The sequence below is a fragment of the Salarias fasciatus genome, chromosome 10, assembly GCF_902148845.1.
Source record: "Salarias fasciatus chromosome 10, fSalaFa1.1, whole genome shotgun sequence".
Lineage (NCBI taxonomy): Eukaryota > Metazoa > Chordata > Actinopteri > Blenniiformes > Blenniidae > Salarias > Salarias fasciatus.
In genome coordinates, this window is record NC_043754.1 from 23,310,582 (window position 1) to 23,326,845 (window position 16,264).

At 46.5% G+C, this 16,264-nt stretch overlaps 1 protein-coding gene across 1 annotated transcript; it reads left to right on the plus strand.

Moving 5' to 3' along the window:
* Positions 1 to 497: 497 nt before the first annotated feature.
* LOC115395806 (NACHT, LRR and PYD domains-containing protein 12-like) lies at positions 498 to 15,718 on the plus strand. Its single transcript, XM_030101462.1, has 5 exons — positions 498 to 1,134; positions 1,668 to 1,841; positions 10,358 to 10,540; positions 13,007 to 13,180; positions 13,483 to 15,718. The coding sequence occupies exons 1-5, from the start codon at positions 587 to 589 to the stop codon at positions 13,496 to 13,498; spliced, it is 1,095 nt and encodes a 364-aa protein (XP_029957322.1). The 5' UTR covers positions 498 to 586; the 3' UTR covers positions 13,499 to 15,718.
* The last annotated feature ends 546 nt before the right edge of the window (positions 15,719 to 16,264 follow it).

Here is a 16,264-nt window from a genome sequence, read left to right on the forward strand (position 1 = left end):
ACCAGCGGCGGCCCATCAGATCCCTCCAACATGTGTGGACAGACTGACAGAAATGCGAGGCTTCACTGACGCCCAGAAGGAGGAGTACTTCAGGAGGAGGCTGAGTGATGAGGAGCTGAGTAACAGAATCATCTCCCACATCCAGACCTCCAGGAGCCTCCACATCATGTGTGGAATCCCAGTCTTCTGCTGGATCACTGCTACAGTTCTGGAGCACATGTTGAGCAGTGAGCAGAGAGGAGAGCTGCCCCAGACCCTGACTGACATGTACTCCCACTTTCTGCTGGTTCAGACTCACAGGAAGAAGCTCAAGTACCATGAAGGACCTGAGACGGGTCCACAGGAGCTGACGGAGGCTGACAGGGAGCTTCTTCTGAAGCTGGGCAGGATGGCCTTGGAACATCTGGACAAAGGAAACATGGTGTTCTACCAAGAAGACCTGGAGCAGTGTGGTCTGGATGTGACTGAGGCCTCGCTGTACTCTGGAATCTGTACTCAGATCTTCAAAAGAGAGTCTGTGATCTTCCAGAAAGATGTCTACAGCTTCATCCATCTGAGTGTTCAGGAGTTTCTGGCTGCAGTCTTCATGTTCCACTGTTTCACCAACAGGAAGACAGACGTCCTGAAGACCTTCATCGATAGGAGACATCACCGTATTGATGGTGTTTTCACGTCTCTCCATGTTTTCCTGAAGGTCGTCCTTCAGAAATCCCCCAGAAGTCCAAATGGACACCTGGACCTGTTTGTCCGCTTCCTTCATGGCCTTGCTCTGGAATCCAACCAGACACTCTTAGAATGTCTGCTGGGTCAGACAGAGATCAGTCCAGGAACCATCCAGAGAGTCATCAAGAACCTGAAGAAGATCAACAGTAAAGAAGTGTCTCCTGACAGAAGCATCAACATCTTCCACTGTCTGATGGAGATGAAGGACCTCTCAGTACATCAGGAGAGCCAAGAGTTCCTGTCAAAGAACAGATTTGGGAAGAGACTCTCTGAGATACACTGCTCAGCTCTGGCCTACATGCTGCAGATGTCAGACCAGGTCCTGGAGGAGTTGAACCTGAAGAAGTACAAGACATCAGAGGAGGGACGACGGAGACTGATCCCAGCTGTGAAGAACTGCAGGAAGGCTGAGTGAGTCCACGTGTCCTCATGATCAATGTCTCAGTGATGATTGTAGAAAGCAGTTCCTGTCGTTCCTCTGTGGAGATGCTCCTCAATGATCTGTCATGAAGAACCCATCAGTCCACTCGTCCCATTATTCTCTACATTTCCTGCTGTTACTAAATGTAAACAATCCCCTCCAGAGGTTGGCTCAGTTCTCAGGATCTGTTCAGACTGAGGCTGTCAGTCTTCCTTCATGTTCTAATTCACATTCAGTCTGTTCTTGTCTGGAATGTTCAAATATATTCCAGTTTTTTGAATTCCTCCCATCAGCCCTCAGACAAAGTGAAAGTAAAGCAGCAGATCTTCTCTTGATTTTCTTGAGACTGTTTCCATCTGATGAAATAATTCCTGTCAGACTCAGCAGGAACAGGACTAAAGACCTGCAGCTCAGTGCAGCGGGGCAGGTTGTGGAGTTTCTACAGGAGAGCAGGTCTGATGTCCAACCGTCCAACAAAGTGTCCTCTCTCATAGCATCCTGTCCTCTCTGGGTCTCATTACAGTCTCTCTGGCTGTGAACTCTCGGATTCTCATGGTGAAGCGATCACTTCAGCTCTGACCTCTGACCCCTCCCATCTGAAACATCTGGATCTGAGTAACAACAACCTGAAGGATTCATCAGTGAAGATTCTGAGTGCTGGACTGGAGAGTCCAAACTGTAACCTGGAGACTCTGAGGTCAGTTCACTGTCTGAAGGTAGAATCTGTTGGAGGCAAAGGACTGAGAGGAGTTTAGGAGGATTCCAGATGTTGTTTGGACAGAGAGTGGACTGAGCTCTGCAGCATGTTGATGAGAGCTCTTCTTCTCCTGGAGGCTTCAGCTGTTTGGACTTTAAATTTCTAAACTCTTCCAGGCTGAACCTTCTTCAGCTCTCAGTCACTTCAACATCAAACTCTGTCCTCTAATCTCACTTCTTTCTCTCTTCATTCAGTTTGAGTGGCTGCAGGTTGTCAGAGATCAGCTGTTCTTCTCTGGCCTCAGCTCTGAAGTCCAACCCCTCCCTCCAGAAACATCTGGAACATCTGGACCTGAGCAGGAACCGTCTGCAGGATTCAGGAGTTTCTCAGCTGTGTGGTTTTCTGCAGAGTCCACTCTGTGGTCTGCAGACTCTGAGGTCAGACTCCATGTTTGAGTGTGTTTCAGTAAAGATGTGTTGACACTAAGGGCTCTAGCTTCGTAGACTCCGCCGAGTCCGCCCGCTGTCAGCGGAGCGCAAAGTGCACCGTTGGCGGATAAAGTCAATGGGGCGTGTCCAGAAAATTGTCCTAATTTCGTGAACCAGGCGCAGTCACGCCTCCATCCCGCCCACCGGCGCAGGTGGCGCAAGAGGGAGGAGAGAATGTGGGTTTAACCCAGCTGAGAGTAATTTGACCAATCAAATGAACACCTCTCCTTTTTTTCAAATGCACTGCAGCAAAGGACACTGCTTCATTAACATGATGAACTACATTTTATTTCCTGGCCTCAATACTAAACCATAGTGAAGCAACAATGTATATGAAGGTATTTTAAAATAAATAATCTCTTGAAGAGCTTGGGGAACCAGACAAATGAAATAACAATGCAGACACATTTACAGGCTAATGCTTCTTTCAGAGCGCTGATCGGCTCCGCCGAGGTCTTTACATACAGTGTGCGCTTTTACGCACGGCACTATTCATTCACAAAGAAAGACAAGGCAAACTGACAGGTGCATGACTGTAGCAAATGCGTCGTGACAAGATGCAAGATCAATAAAACACACTAAGAGCCTGCCCAAGACTGTCCGAACCGTGTTTGGTCCGATGGTGTGAAATAACTTCTGACATCGTGCGGGTTTCCTCCTCAAAATCACAGGTAGAAATGATGATTCACCTGCTTTTTACGCTGTTCAACGCATGCATATACAGCCATGCGGGATCCACATAGTTCTGCGCCTGCAATATGTTCATTTTATTTTTTTAATCAGATCTGTCAACTGAATGAAGCCGCTGTCATTGCGTGGAGTGTGTTGGTCAGCTCTAGTGACAAACGGACTGGTTGTCCATATGAAGGATTTTCTTTAATTCGGTTCAAAATGACCTGAGAGATCTTCCGAGCACAAAATAGAAACTGTTCATGCATGAATGAGGCGACGCAAAGCGGAGAGTCCCTCATTTTCGACTCATTCATGATGACAGAGTTGGTGTCACAACTCTGTAGAGACAACATATCCTGCTCTGGGCACGGCCGAATTGTGCATTGACCCAAATGAAACCATTTTCGCGTGTCGTTTGTTTTTCTTTTGTCTTTTCTTTCTGTCTTTGTCTTTTTTTTGTGTTTTTTTTTTTTTTTTTTGTTGGTTCTTTGCCTGAGGAAGATCGACAGCGGTCGAAACCTAGCGCGAAAATAAGATAAACAAAATATTAAGTCAAGAGGATCAGCAAACCTTTTAATGCCTCATGTCTGCTTTATCAATGCCTCAAATCAGGTTTCAAAATTTATTTAACTTTTTACAGTGCGCATTTGCGCAGCGTTACCTCTCACTGACACTCCGTGCACTCGTGTCCCTGATAAACACGCACACACACACCAACACACATAAAAAAGTTGTATTATTAACCGTCAATAATAATCAAAAGCATATTAAAATGAGTAAAATAAGTCTCCCCGGCTGCGCACCAGGACGGACACCTTCCCACACGGTACCGTCCTGACTCTGCTCATTTGATTCTGGGACTACAGGCTCGACAGGACAAAGGTTTTTATTTAGAAAATATGTTCGTTCTAAAATTAATTTTTGGAAATGAAAAATACATGGTTTGCTGTACTTTGATGGAGGATATAATATTTTACCTGAATCTGTAACTGGCACATCTGGAGTCGCTGGGCCAGTGCTCCTGCTGTCAACTACCGTGTTCACTGTTGTGTTTAATTTTATTACATTAGTTTATTTTTTTACACCATTTTATGTTATTATTATTTAGTTTTAAACTGACAGTAGCCTACAGTAATTCTCTATACCTGGAGGTGACGCGTGAGCGCTTCCATGCGCCACTGCAGGTTATGCGCTGGACTGTACAGCAGCCGGAGGTCGATCGGGCATTTTTGGGGCAGCAGGATTAAATTTGTTTCGCTGTTTGGCGCGTGCCTGTTCTGACTCTGATTCAGAACGTTCCTCCTCTTCACTCCAGTCAAGATCGCTGATGTCTGACACGTCTCCGCCATCCGATTCCCCCTCACTTACCTCCTGTACCATTGCTAAAGCTTCTTCCACCTTATATCTCTTATTTATGCCTGTTTTTACTGTCTTTCTTTTGGGATTTGCTTGATATTTTTGGCTGTCTGTCTGATTGTCTGCTGTCAGAGCTAGCTCCCTGTTCAGACGCGCACATGAACCAAATCAGTAGCAGAAAAAAAAAAAAGCCCCGTGAAGTGTGTCTTTTTTTATCAGCAGTCTGTGAGACGCTGTTGGCCTTTGGAGGTATAAATGCTTTGTAATATTATTTGTGTCATTGTTAGGACCTTATTTGCTTCAGAAAAACATACAAGACACATATTTAGGAAAAGTCAAAGAATTAGAGGACAGGGGAATTATTTTTAACAGATTTATTTGAATTCCAAAAACCCAAACGGTCTGTCAGACCATCTTCACTGTTCTAGTGCTAAAGAAGATAATAAAAACAATTATGTGCTTCATGAGTGATTATATGTATCTTTCATGACACTGACAAGCTGTCAGTGTCATCAGATCCTATGCTCCCCAGCCCGCTCACACCTTCTGCACGAAACTATCACTGCGTCCAGCTGATTCTGTCGACCCCTCCCCCTGGTGCGCCGCCACGCCCATCTTGGCGCAAGTGCAGCGGACCGGCCAGGCACCCTCTTCTGCGCCTGTCGAAAATAGGAATGCGCTGCCTCCTCCGGTGATCATCGCCAAGTTGCGCCGTCAAATTAGAGCCTTAAAGGTCAGACATCAGGCTGATCTGAGAGTGATCCACACTGAGGATCTCCAGGAGGAACAGAGCTTCTTCTCTGGTCTTTAGTCCTGTGACGGTGGCAGAGCCGTGTGCAGCTCCACATTTCAGAGCTTGCTAGAAGAAGAAAGGAGCTGCAGTGGATCATTGACTGTGAACCTCTGACACGCTCCATGTTGACCTTCAGCTTTCAGAGCAGGCTGATCTCTTCTGGATCAAGCTGTCACTGATCTCCCAGCTGGAGCTCCAGACTCTCAGCAGCTCTGCAGACTCTGGACTTGTTGGCTTTCTGTCCAGTAACCTTGGCTGTTGACATGTCCTCCACTGGACTCTGCTTCTGTTTGGTCTTCACATCAGTTCAGCTCTCCAAAAGATCAAAGATCAAATCAGGGAGGAGAAGAAGAACCCCAGTTCTACTTTCACTTCCTCGGAGCTCCAACCTTCTTAAAGGGGCTGTATCATGCAAAATTCACTTTTTGTATGTTTCAACTTGTTATATAGTTATGTACTCGTCAAAAACACCCCCAAAGCATTTTTTTCCCTTCGTGCCTGTGTGTTTGAGCTTTCCTCATTTTTCTGCTGCTCAGAGAAGCAGCCCCTCCCGTACCCATGAAAACAGTCTTTTAACCCATAGTGACGTCACACTGTGAAGATGGCTCTCCTGAGCCCCCCTCCCGCAGGCCCTCGGCAATCAGTGTTGTCACTTTTTATATCTCTGATTACGGAGATAAACTTTGACCGTCGTCTGAAAGCAATAATCAAGCAAGAGCAAGAGTCTGAAGGGTCTGTGCTTGGTTAGTTTCTAACAGGAAAATACGTTTTCGCGTGTCGACAAGCTAGAGCTAAAGAGCTAAAGCTAACCCTCAGAGAAGCTAACCCATGACGTATTTGTTTTGAAGCTCCGATTGGTTGAAGTACGCTGTCAGTCAAAGTCCACAGGGGGAGAGGCGGGATTTTCAGTCAAACTGTAACGTCCTGTGGCCCTCCGGCCATGTGGGGGTGCTCAGGGCTGGTTTCGGTTTTGTTTGCTAATTTCTGCATGCCCTGTCTCTCCTGATTGTCTGTTCCTCATGTTCTCCTGCCTGGTCTCCTCCCTCGTTAGTGCTCTCATGTGCCTCACCTGTGTCTACCTTATTTAAAGCCTGAGTCCCTCACTTTTCCTTGTCGGTTCGTTGTGGGTTGTCCGTGTGTTCTGTGTCCCTGCCTGCACCTCAGCTCAGCTTGCCCTGCGTTTGTTTCCCTGGAAGCCTGTAAATAAACAAGCTGACCTCTGCCTGACTGCCTGCGCATGGCTCCTTCCGTCCTGCACCCGTGACAGAAACAGAGCGTTTTCTCTTCCGGGTTTCAGAATTGGCCACAGAAAGTCTTTATTTCACACAAAATGACTTTTCCTTGCCTTTACTAGGTTTTGGACTAGCTAAAAAAGCATGATACAGCCCCTTTAAGAAGACGAAAAGGACACCAAGGATCAGTCTCGTATAAAGAGAATTAACTCATTTCTAACTCATTTCAGCTCACATTTATAACCAAAGTGAGAAATTATTCAGAAGCAAATACTAAAGGATTTGAGTTCTGTATAGAAAAGGTTAGAACTAAGTATTCACACCTGAAGAACATTAAAATAAAAACAGTTTTTTTTACTTTAAAACAGTTCTAAACTCATAAAAATCCACAATATGAGAGCTACTGTGTAGACCTGAATAAATATCAATCATTCATCCCCTCTTCAATAACTGTTTTAAACAGCACTAAACCAGCGGCCCTGTTCTTCCCTGTTGTAGCGTCCCCTGGCCCAACAGACCAGCTGGACGGGGCCAGACTTCCTTCATGCAGAGTGAAGCTGGATGAACAAAGCACATTTTCATTTCAGTAGTGGGTTCTATTTTTACAGGAGTGACCCCCAAACCCGCTCCAAACATTTCAAATTGCAACGGCAGAAGTAAACAAGTGCTCCTCATTCTGCCGACCAAGGGGCTGAAACTCTGATCACGGCTGAGACCTGAGGTTCATTTCTGATGCTGCCTGCTGGAAACACAGAGCAACGTCCCCGGTGAACCTGGATAATAAATCATAACCATTTCGGAGAATCAATAACCGTGTAGACTTCATTTTCGTCCTCCTGTTACTCTGTTCTTTTTTCACCTATATATAATGTTTTTGGGGTCATGTTGTTGCCTTAAAGTTTGTATAGAGGATTTTCCACGGACGGAGAAATCCAGTGACAGTTAGTCCTTTTTGAAATGCTGCGCATGCGTGACCTACACCCCCTCCTCCCCTGCTCTCTCCGGAGGACCGCCTCCTCCTTACGCAGAAAGTAGCAAGTAGCATGTAGCAACTTAGCATCATAGCGCTAACACATAGCTACCAACGTGTCCTTTTGAACAACACAAAACACAGCGAATATGAGTAAAATCCTGTACTTGCGCCAAATCCTGTCCCTGAGCCGTCCCTGCTCTCGGGTGGATCAGAGGAGGACGGGGAGGTTTGTGTGGAGCTGCAGGACTGGAGCAGACTCACGCTCGGAGCTCACAGCTGGTCTGTGTGCGCTGCAGCCTGCAGACGTGAACAAACCCCCCCTCCTCCTCTCACTCTCCGGACTTTTTCATACAAGTCTTGTTTTAAGATTAAACATACATTTTCGCCAAATGGCAGCACGTTGTAGCTATGATTAAGAAAAATTGTCTCAAGTCTACATGTGAAAAGGTGTTGATTGCGGCAGCAGAGCTTAGCATGGGGAGAGTGGGGTGGAGCGCATGGGGGAGTGTTGTGCCGACAACAGGAGGGGGGTACGTAAAGTGCGTAGGAGCATGACAGTTACGCTAAAAATGTAGAGAGGTTGATTGACATGTTAGAAAACCAATAGATAACGAGGCTACCTCGTTATTGATTGGCTAAAGTAATATTGATTTTACAACCTCCAGAGTTGATTAATTTTTATTTTATTTTTTTTTATCATGATAAAAACAAGGCTGCTGCAGCTTAGTAACGCCATTTTTTAGCTTTAATTCATTTTTGTTAGTAATAAAGATCTTCTATACAACCTTTAAATCTTCACATAATAACATTAGCTCACTAAATGTTCCCTCTAGTGCAGTCATCTGCACACATAATAGATAAGGTGCAATGTTATGTTGATTTAAAAAAAACAAACCTGCAGTCAGTGTTGCACTCAAGTTGACTCGGAGACGCGATGGTAGCTCACAACAAGCAGAGCGCCGTGTGGCAGCTTTTCTAACAAACTGGAAACACTGTTGGGTCTAAGCTGTGTCAAGAAAAGCTGGTTCACAACAGCAGCACTGCATCCAGGAGAGACCATCTGCCATGGAGACACCTCAACAAATAGGAGGGAGAGTTGCTAGTGCTAATGCTTGCTAGCTAGCTACCGCTAGCTGTTCACAAGCTAGCATGAGGGACTTTATGTCCAACAAATCAAAGAAATATGACAAAACACTTTGTGAACATATCATCAACCTAATAGCTGAAATGGTGGCCCTTTTGGCTAATAACTACTGCAATGTCTTTGATTTAATTAGATTATGAAGGACTGTATTCCAATGGAGACAGAACCCTCTCCTGGTCATACAGCGCAAGTACACTAGAAAAAAAATCACAAATATTCTGATATCACGTGTAACCGGTAACACATTGGTTAGAAGTCCCGGTTAGAGGTGCAGAAAAAATTGTCAACGTTGACACCCCGAGTTATTATGCAGTCAATATTCAGGTGAAGGTCCAAATTGTGCTTTCTGAAACATTGGGAATAAGTCGTTTACATGAGCAGACAGAGTTCCTCCTGTATACATGTTGATTGTGATCAGTTGGAAAATCCCCATCTAAACTACGACACACGGAGAATGTCATGAAAATCCAAACACAGCAGCAGCAGCAGCACGGTGGATCAGGAACAGTCCGGGGCCGAAAGCAGTGGCCTTTGTTTGTGCTTTGGTGCTGGTTCTGACCCAGCAGCATTACTGAACACGACTGTTCCTCATGGTCTTCATTAATACAAGGAGAGAATGTGAAGAAGAAAGTGGAAATGGATCTGGAGCTGTGCCATACACATCCACACCACCATCTAACAAAGTCATTTGTTTCCTCCTGACTCCAGAAGTGTGGTGCTGCGTCTGAGTTTCACCGTGTTTGTTTACCTCCGTGTTTGTGCTTCATGTGCGGAACACAAATGAATGTTGCTTTCAAAGGGGAGATTCTGATACAAGTTTATATGACCAAGCTAGCTAAGAAAAGGAGGAACCCAGGTGTCGAATTCAGGTTTTTTAAACCAGATTATGAACATATTCAGGATTTTGATGATGATTATATGACTACGTGTAACCAGGTTATTGACAATATTCCAGTTTTGAAAGGGTTATTGACTGCAGGTAAACGTAGTCAAACATTTCAACATCAAACTCTGTCCTCTAATCTCACTTCTTTCTCTCTTTATTCAGGTTGGAGAGATGCAGTTTTTCAGAGATCAGCTGTTCTTCTCTGGCCTCGGCTCTGAAGTCCAACCCCTCCCTCCTGAAACATCTGGAACATCTGGACCTGAGCTGGAATCGTCTGCAGGATTCAGGAGTATCTCAGCTGTGTGGTTTTCTGCAGAGTCCACTCTGTGGTCTGCAGACTCTGAGGTCAGACTCCATGTTTGAGTGTGTTTCAGTAAAGTAGTGTTGACACTAAAGGTCAGACATCAGGCTGATCTGAGAGTGATCCACACTGAGGATCTCCAGGAGGAACGGAGCTTCTTCTCTGGTCTTTAGTCCTGTGACTGTGGCAGAGCCTCATCCTCTGAGTTGTAAAAGTTCACGGGCTAAAGTGAAGGAGTAGTACTGTCAAGTGTGCAGCCTGGCACGACCCAGAATACTGTCTTTTGGAGGAGTCATATTGCAGTTTTGCAAGTGGTGTCGCTAACTCGGAGAGAGTGAAGCTTGTTTGTGTGTGTGTGTGTGTGTGTGTGTGTGTGTGTGTGTGTGTGCGTGCGTGCGTGCGTGCGTGCGCACACTCTTGTATAAGAAGAGATATTTGTCAGCAGCTGATCTGAGACTCTGATCCTGCAGTGAGAGAGTGGACTGAGCTCAGCAGCAGCTGACTGGTGTGTGTGGACATGAGGAGGAGTGTGAATGTTGTGTGTGATGAAGATCCACAGCAACAGAACAGCTGATTGATCAGGACTCAGTAATGTGGAGCTGCTCATTTCTCCATCAATACATCTGATTGGTTCCTCCTCATTGATTCTGCTGCTTTCTCTCTTTATTCAGGTTGGAGAGCTGCAGGTTGTCAGAGATCAGCTGTTCTTCTCTGGCCTCAGCTCTGAAGTCCAACCCCTCCCTCCTGAAACATCTGGAACTTCTGGACCTGAGTTTGAACCGTGTGCAGGATTCAGGAGTTTCTCAGCTGTGTGGTTTTCTGCAGAGTCCACTCTGTGTTCTGCAGACTCTGAGGTCAGACTCCATGTTTGAGTGTGTTTCAGTAAAGATGTGTTGACACTAAAGGTCAGACATCAGGCTGATCTGAGAGTGATCCACTCTGAGGATCTCCAGGAGAAACGGAGCTTCTTCTCTGGTCTTTAGTCCTGTGACGGTGGCAGAGCCGTGTGCAGCTCCACATTTCAAAGCTTGCTAGAAGAAGAAAGGAGCTGCAGTGGATCATTGACTGTGAACCTCTGACACGCTCCATGTTGACCTTCAGCTTTCAGAGCAGGCTGATCTCTCCTGGATCAAGCTGTCACTGATCTCCCAGCTGGAGCTCCAGACTCTCAGCAGCTCTGCAGACTCTGGACTTGTTGACTTTCTGTCCAGTAACCTTGGCTGTTGACATGTCCTCCGCTGGGCTCTGCTTCTGTTTGATCTTCACATCAGTTCAGCTCTCCAAAAGATCAAAGATCAAATCAGGGAGAAGAAGAACCCCAGTTCTTCTTTCACTTCCTCAGAGCTCCAACCTTCTGAAGAAGAAGAAATGGACACCAAGGATCAGTCTGATCAGTCTCATCTAAAGAGGATTCACTCATTTCTAACTCATTTCAGCTCACATTTACAACCAAAATTAGAAAATATTCAGAAGCAAATGTTGAAGGATTTGAATTCTGTATAGAAGAGGTTAAAACTAAGTATTCAGACTTGAACAACATTGAAATGAAAACAGTTTTTTTTTTTGTTTAAACAGTTATAAACTACTAAAAACCCACAATATGTGAGTTGCTATGTAGAACTGAATAAATATCAATCATTCATCTCCTCTTCAGTAACTGTTTTAAACAGCACTAAACCAGCGGCCCTGTTCTTCCCTGTTGTAGCGTCCCCTGGCCCAACAGACCAGCTGGACGGGGCCAGACTTCCTTCATGCAGAGTGAAACTGGATGAACAAAGCACATTTCCATTTCAGTAGTGGGTTCTATTTTTGCAGGAGTGACCCCCAAACCCGCTCCAAACATTTCAAATAGCAAAGGCCGAAGTAAACAAGCGCTCCTCATTCTGCCGACCAAGGGGCTGAAACTCTGATCATGAGATCTGAGGTTCATTTCTGATGCTGCTGCTGGAAACACAGAGCAACGTCATATGAAACATCTGCCAAGCTTCCAAAGCAGAGACAAGGAGAAGCAGGCAGGAGCCGTTCATACCGTTTACGCTGATCCAGGGAGCAGCTCCAAACTGACAGCAGGTGGCGCCATTTTTAAACGCCCCGAGCAGCAAGACTTCTGGTGGAAGTCAAAACAAAAGCCGGAACACGGAAACAAACGAAGCTGACGTGTGCCAGCTCCATCTCTTGTTGTGTTTGAATGTTTGAATGAGTGTTTTTTTAATCTGTCATGAAGCCATGTCCAAGACAAACTTCTGTTTTTAGTGAAGAAGGGAAATAAAGTTTCTATCTCTGTATCAGTGATGAGAGGGAGTGGACTGAGCTCTGCAGCTTGTTGATGAGAGCTCTTCTCCTCCTGGAGGCTTCAGCTGTTTGGACTTTACATTTCTAAACTCTTCCAGTCTGAACCTTCTTCAGCTCTCAGTCACGACGTTGATATGCCGTCAGTATTCAGGTTAAGGTCCAAATTCTGCTTTCTGAAACTTTGGGAATAACCTGTTACATGTGTGAGCAGACAGAGTTCCTCCTGTATACATGGTGATTGTGATCAACTGGAATATCCCCATCTCAACCGCGGCATCGAACATGTGCAGAAAATAAATGAATGTTCCTTTCAAAGGGGAGATTCTGATACGTATTGATATAACCAAATATTCAGGTTCGAAAGGGAGGAATCCAGGAGTGTCATTCAGGTATTTTTTAACCAGAATATGAACAAATTCAGAATTTTGGTAATGATTATATGACTACGTATAACCAGGTTATTGATAATATTCCAGTTTTTAAAGGATTACTGACTGCATGGAAACGTAGTCAATCACTTCAACATCAAACTTCGTCCTCTAATCTCACTTCTTTCTCTCTTTATTCAGCTTGCAGCACTGCAGGTTGTCAGAAATCAGCTGTTCTTCTCTGGCCTCAGCTCTGAAGTCCAACCCCTCCCTCCTGAAACATCTGGAACATCTGGACCTGAGCAGGAACCGTGTGCAGGATTCAGGAGTTTCTCAGCTGTGTGGTTTTCTGCAGAGTCCACTCTGTGTTCTGCAGACTCTGAGGTCAGTTGACTTTCTGTTCCTGTTGTAGAAGGAGAAATGTTTGTCAGCAGCTGATCTGAGACTCTGATCCTGCAGTGAGAGAGTGGACTGAGCTCAGCAGCAGCTGACTGGTGTGTGTGGACATGAGGAGGAGTGTGAATGTTGTGTGTGATGAAGATCCGCAACAACAGAACAGCTGATTGATCAGGACTCAGTAATGTGGAGCTGCTCATTTCTCCATCAATACATCTGATTGGTTCCTCCTCATTGATTCTGCTGCTTTCTCTCTTTATTCAGGTTGGAGAGCTGCAGTTTGTCAAAGATCAGCTGTTCTTCTCTGGCCTCAGCTCTGAAGTCCAACCCCTCCCACCTGGAGGAACTCGACCTGGATGACAACCATCTGCAGGCTCCAGATGTGCAGCAGCTGGTTGCTCTCCAGCAGAGTCCAGACTGCAGCCTGCAGACTCTGAGGTCAGTAGATGGTTGGAGTGAGTCCATGCTGCTTTCAGCAGGTTTGGACTAAACACAGTCAGTGTGAGAACAAAGATCCAGTGTTTGACTCTCAGTGAGGCTGTGAGAGGAGAACGCTGAGCAGCTTCAGGATTGGACAGCAGAGGACACACAGTCAGCCAATCAGAGGAGCCACAGGCTTGTTGTGTTGGTCTGACAGTGGTGGTCCTTCATGAGCTCTGAGCTGCTGACTGCTGCTCTGAACAGGACTGAAGTCCTCACTGCTTCACACTCTCTGACCACCACCTCTCATCTCTCTGCAGGTGGAAGAACGACTGAGAGCAGAGAGGAGGCTGTGAGTCCTGAAGATTCTCTTCATCCTTCTCTTCCTCCTCCTCTCCTCAGAACTTTTCACCTCACTGAATGTGACTCTGTGAAACAATACATACGAGGGGGGAACCAAAAGTTACCGGACTGTGGTTATAAAAAAAAAAAAGAAAAAAAGAATGATTTCAGACTTTTGGCCATTATATGTCACTATAGCATAGCCTTAAGCATTACTGTGAAAAATTTCACCTCACAAAGACACACAGGCAGCTCACAGGCAGTGTTTATGTTGTTACAGTCCCGCCCCCTTCTTCGAAAAATGCGAAAATGGTCCCGCGCCTCTTAACCACGGAGCAGAAAGAGGCTCGCGTGGACATGTGCCAGGAGCTGAAAAGTCAGCTGGAGGACGATGCAGGCTGTTTGGGACGATCATCACTGCTGCGGCAGCTCCGGGAGGCGGTCAGGCTGAAGCGGCCGGCGCTGTGGGAGAGTGGGGACTGTTCTACGCACAGGGTTCTGCGCGTAAAACAGTTCCTGATGAAAAACGGCATGGCCCTGCTTCCCCATCCGCCGTATTCCCTCGATTTAGCCAGGTGCGAGTTTTTTGTCTTCCCAAGAATGAACAAGGAACTGAAGTCGCAGAGATTTGATGACGTGGAAGAAGTGGAAAAAAAATCGAAGGACGCTTTTAAAGGGACCATTACGCAGCAGCATGCTGAGTGTTCTGAGCAATGGAAATCCCGGCTGCAGCACTGTATTCAAGCCGAAGGAGAGTACTTTGAAGGTGACAGTTTTGATTAAATGCGAAAATAAAAAAATAAAAAGTTATAACCACAGTCCGGTTTCTTTTGGGTCCCCCCTCGTACATCTGACATGGGAACAAGTCCTTGTTTTTCAAAGACTGCTCTGAGAAGATTTTTTGACTGACATCTGTTCTCAAAGTTTTTCATTTGGATCAGAGAAAGCCACTCTCCAACTGATGGTTTGGTTGTATTTATTCTGTCACAGCAATTGGCAAACCTCCAATCACTGGACATGACCAAGAACCACCACAACGAAAAACTAAAGATACGACAAACATACATTGTTGTCAGTAAACAAAGTCAAATGAGACCAAAATTTACAAAATTTGGCCAAACCTTCAGGAGTGGTTGGTCCATTTTTACAGTCTTTTCTCCAGAGAGGTTTTCCCATGTCCCTGCAGTCTCATTCTCTCCTTCCTCTTTTTCGTCCTGGAAGTACATATATCCTCATACAGCGTGACGAGCACGCTGACAGTGTGCATCCTGTTTTGTCCTGTGCATGTCCTGTCGTCCTGTTTTCTATCTGCCTTCATTGTTCTCCTGCCTCCCTCATTACTGCCCTAAAGGGTATCAACTGTCCTGCCCTCTATATAAGCCCTGCTCTCCTGGTGTGTCTTGTTAGTTCTATGTGGGTCTGTCTGCATGCTTTTGTGTCCCTGCCTGCATGTTGGCTAAGCTCAGCCGTCCTGAATCCTGCGTTCCTGAATCCTGCGTTCCTGTATCCCTGTGTTCCCGTTCCTGAAAATAAAGGACTTTTTGAACTCCGCCTGGCTGCCTGCGCGTGGGTCCTTCCACCTTGCATCATGACAGAAGGAACCAACCAACACTGGACCCAGCGGGCAGTGAGTCTGAAGCTGCCCCGGATCGTCTGCCTCTGGCTGCCGCCGGCACAGCTCGCACCCAGATTGCATGTCCCGGGCCCCCGCCAGCGAAGAAGCTTGCCCCGGATCGTGTGTCGGTGAAGAAGCTCGCCCCCAGATCATGTGCCAGCAAAGAAGCTCGCCCCCGGACCGTGTGCCCCGGGCCCCCACCAGCGAAGCTTGCTGTTTCCCCTGATTCTCCCGTCCTGGACGGCCTTTGGGGAGGGAGGAGTTCCGATCCTGTTCCTGCTGGTGTGCAGCCCTGTTCCCATTCTTATTGCTGCTGGTGTGCAGCCTTGTTCCCGTTCCTGTTGCTGCTAGGAGCGCAGCACACCTGTTCCCGTTCCGTCAGTTCCCCGTCTGCTCCTGAGCTCTGTCAATGCAGGGTAAAAAGCGCTATATAAGTCTCGTCCATTTACCAAGCCCTGCTCTCCTGGTGTTTCTTGGTGGGTCTGTCTGCATGCTTTTGTGTCCCTGACTGCATGTTGGCTCAGCTCAGCTGTCCTGAATCCTGCGTTCCTGAATCCTGCGTTCCCGTTCCTGAAAATAAAGGACTTCTTGAACTCTGCCTGGCTGCCTGCGTGTGGGTCCTTCCACCTTGCATCGTGACAGAGAGATTCAGATGAGCCTTCACATTTTGATTGAGGCATTTGTATGGATATCAGTGTTTGTTACTGAATAGCAACTGGATTTTCTCCCTGTGCAATTTACAAAATAAATGTCCATGTATGTATAAAGCTGTATGTAGAAACAACTGGAAGGAAACTACGGTGCAGAGCAGCTCGTGCAGAAGACAGTCCCTGTGCAGGTGGGGAGGGTGGTGCTGGTGTTGATGCTCAGAGGCTGGAGCTGCTGTCATGGCAGGGGAGTCTGGGAGTTCAGGTGGGGAGACTGAACTGTCCTCACTGAATGAAACAGAATACACACACACAAATCACAATACAGTCAAGTCATTGTGTCACGGCAGGTGAAACAGAGGCTCAGACGCAGATAGGCAAACCGACACCATAGGACTGGGTTTAAAGGGTTTTTTGACTTGGCCTGGTCCAAGGCCCGAGTCCGAGGCTGTGGCTGCGCCACCGGCAGGCGTGGATGGGTCAGAGGTTCTGGAGGCC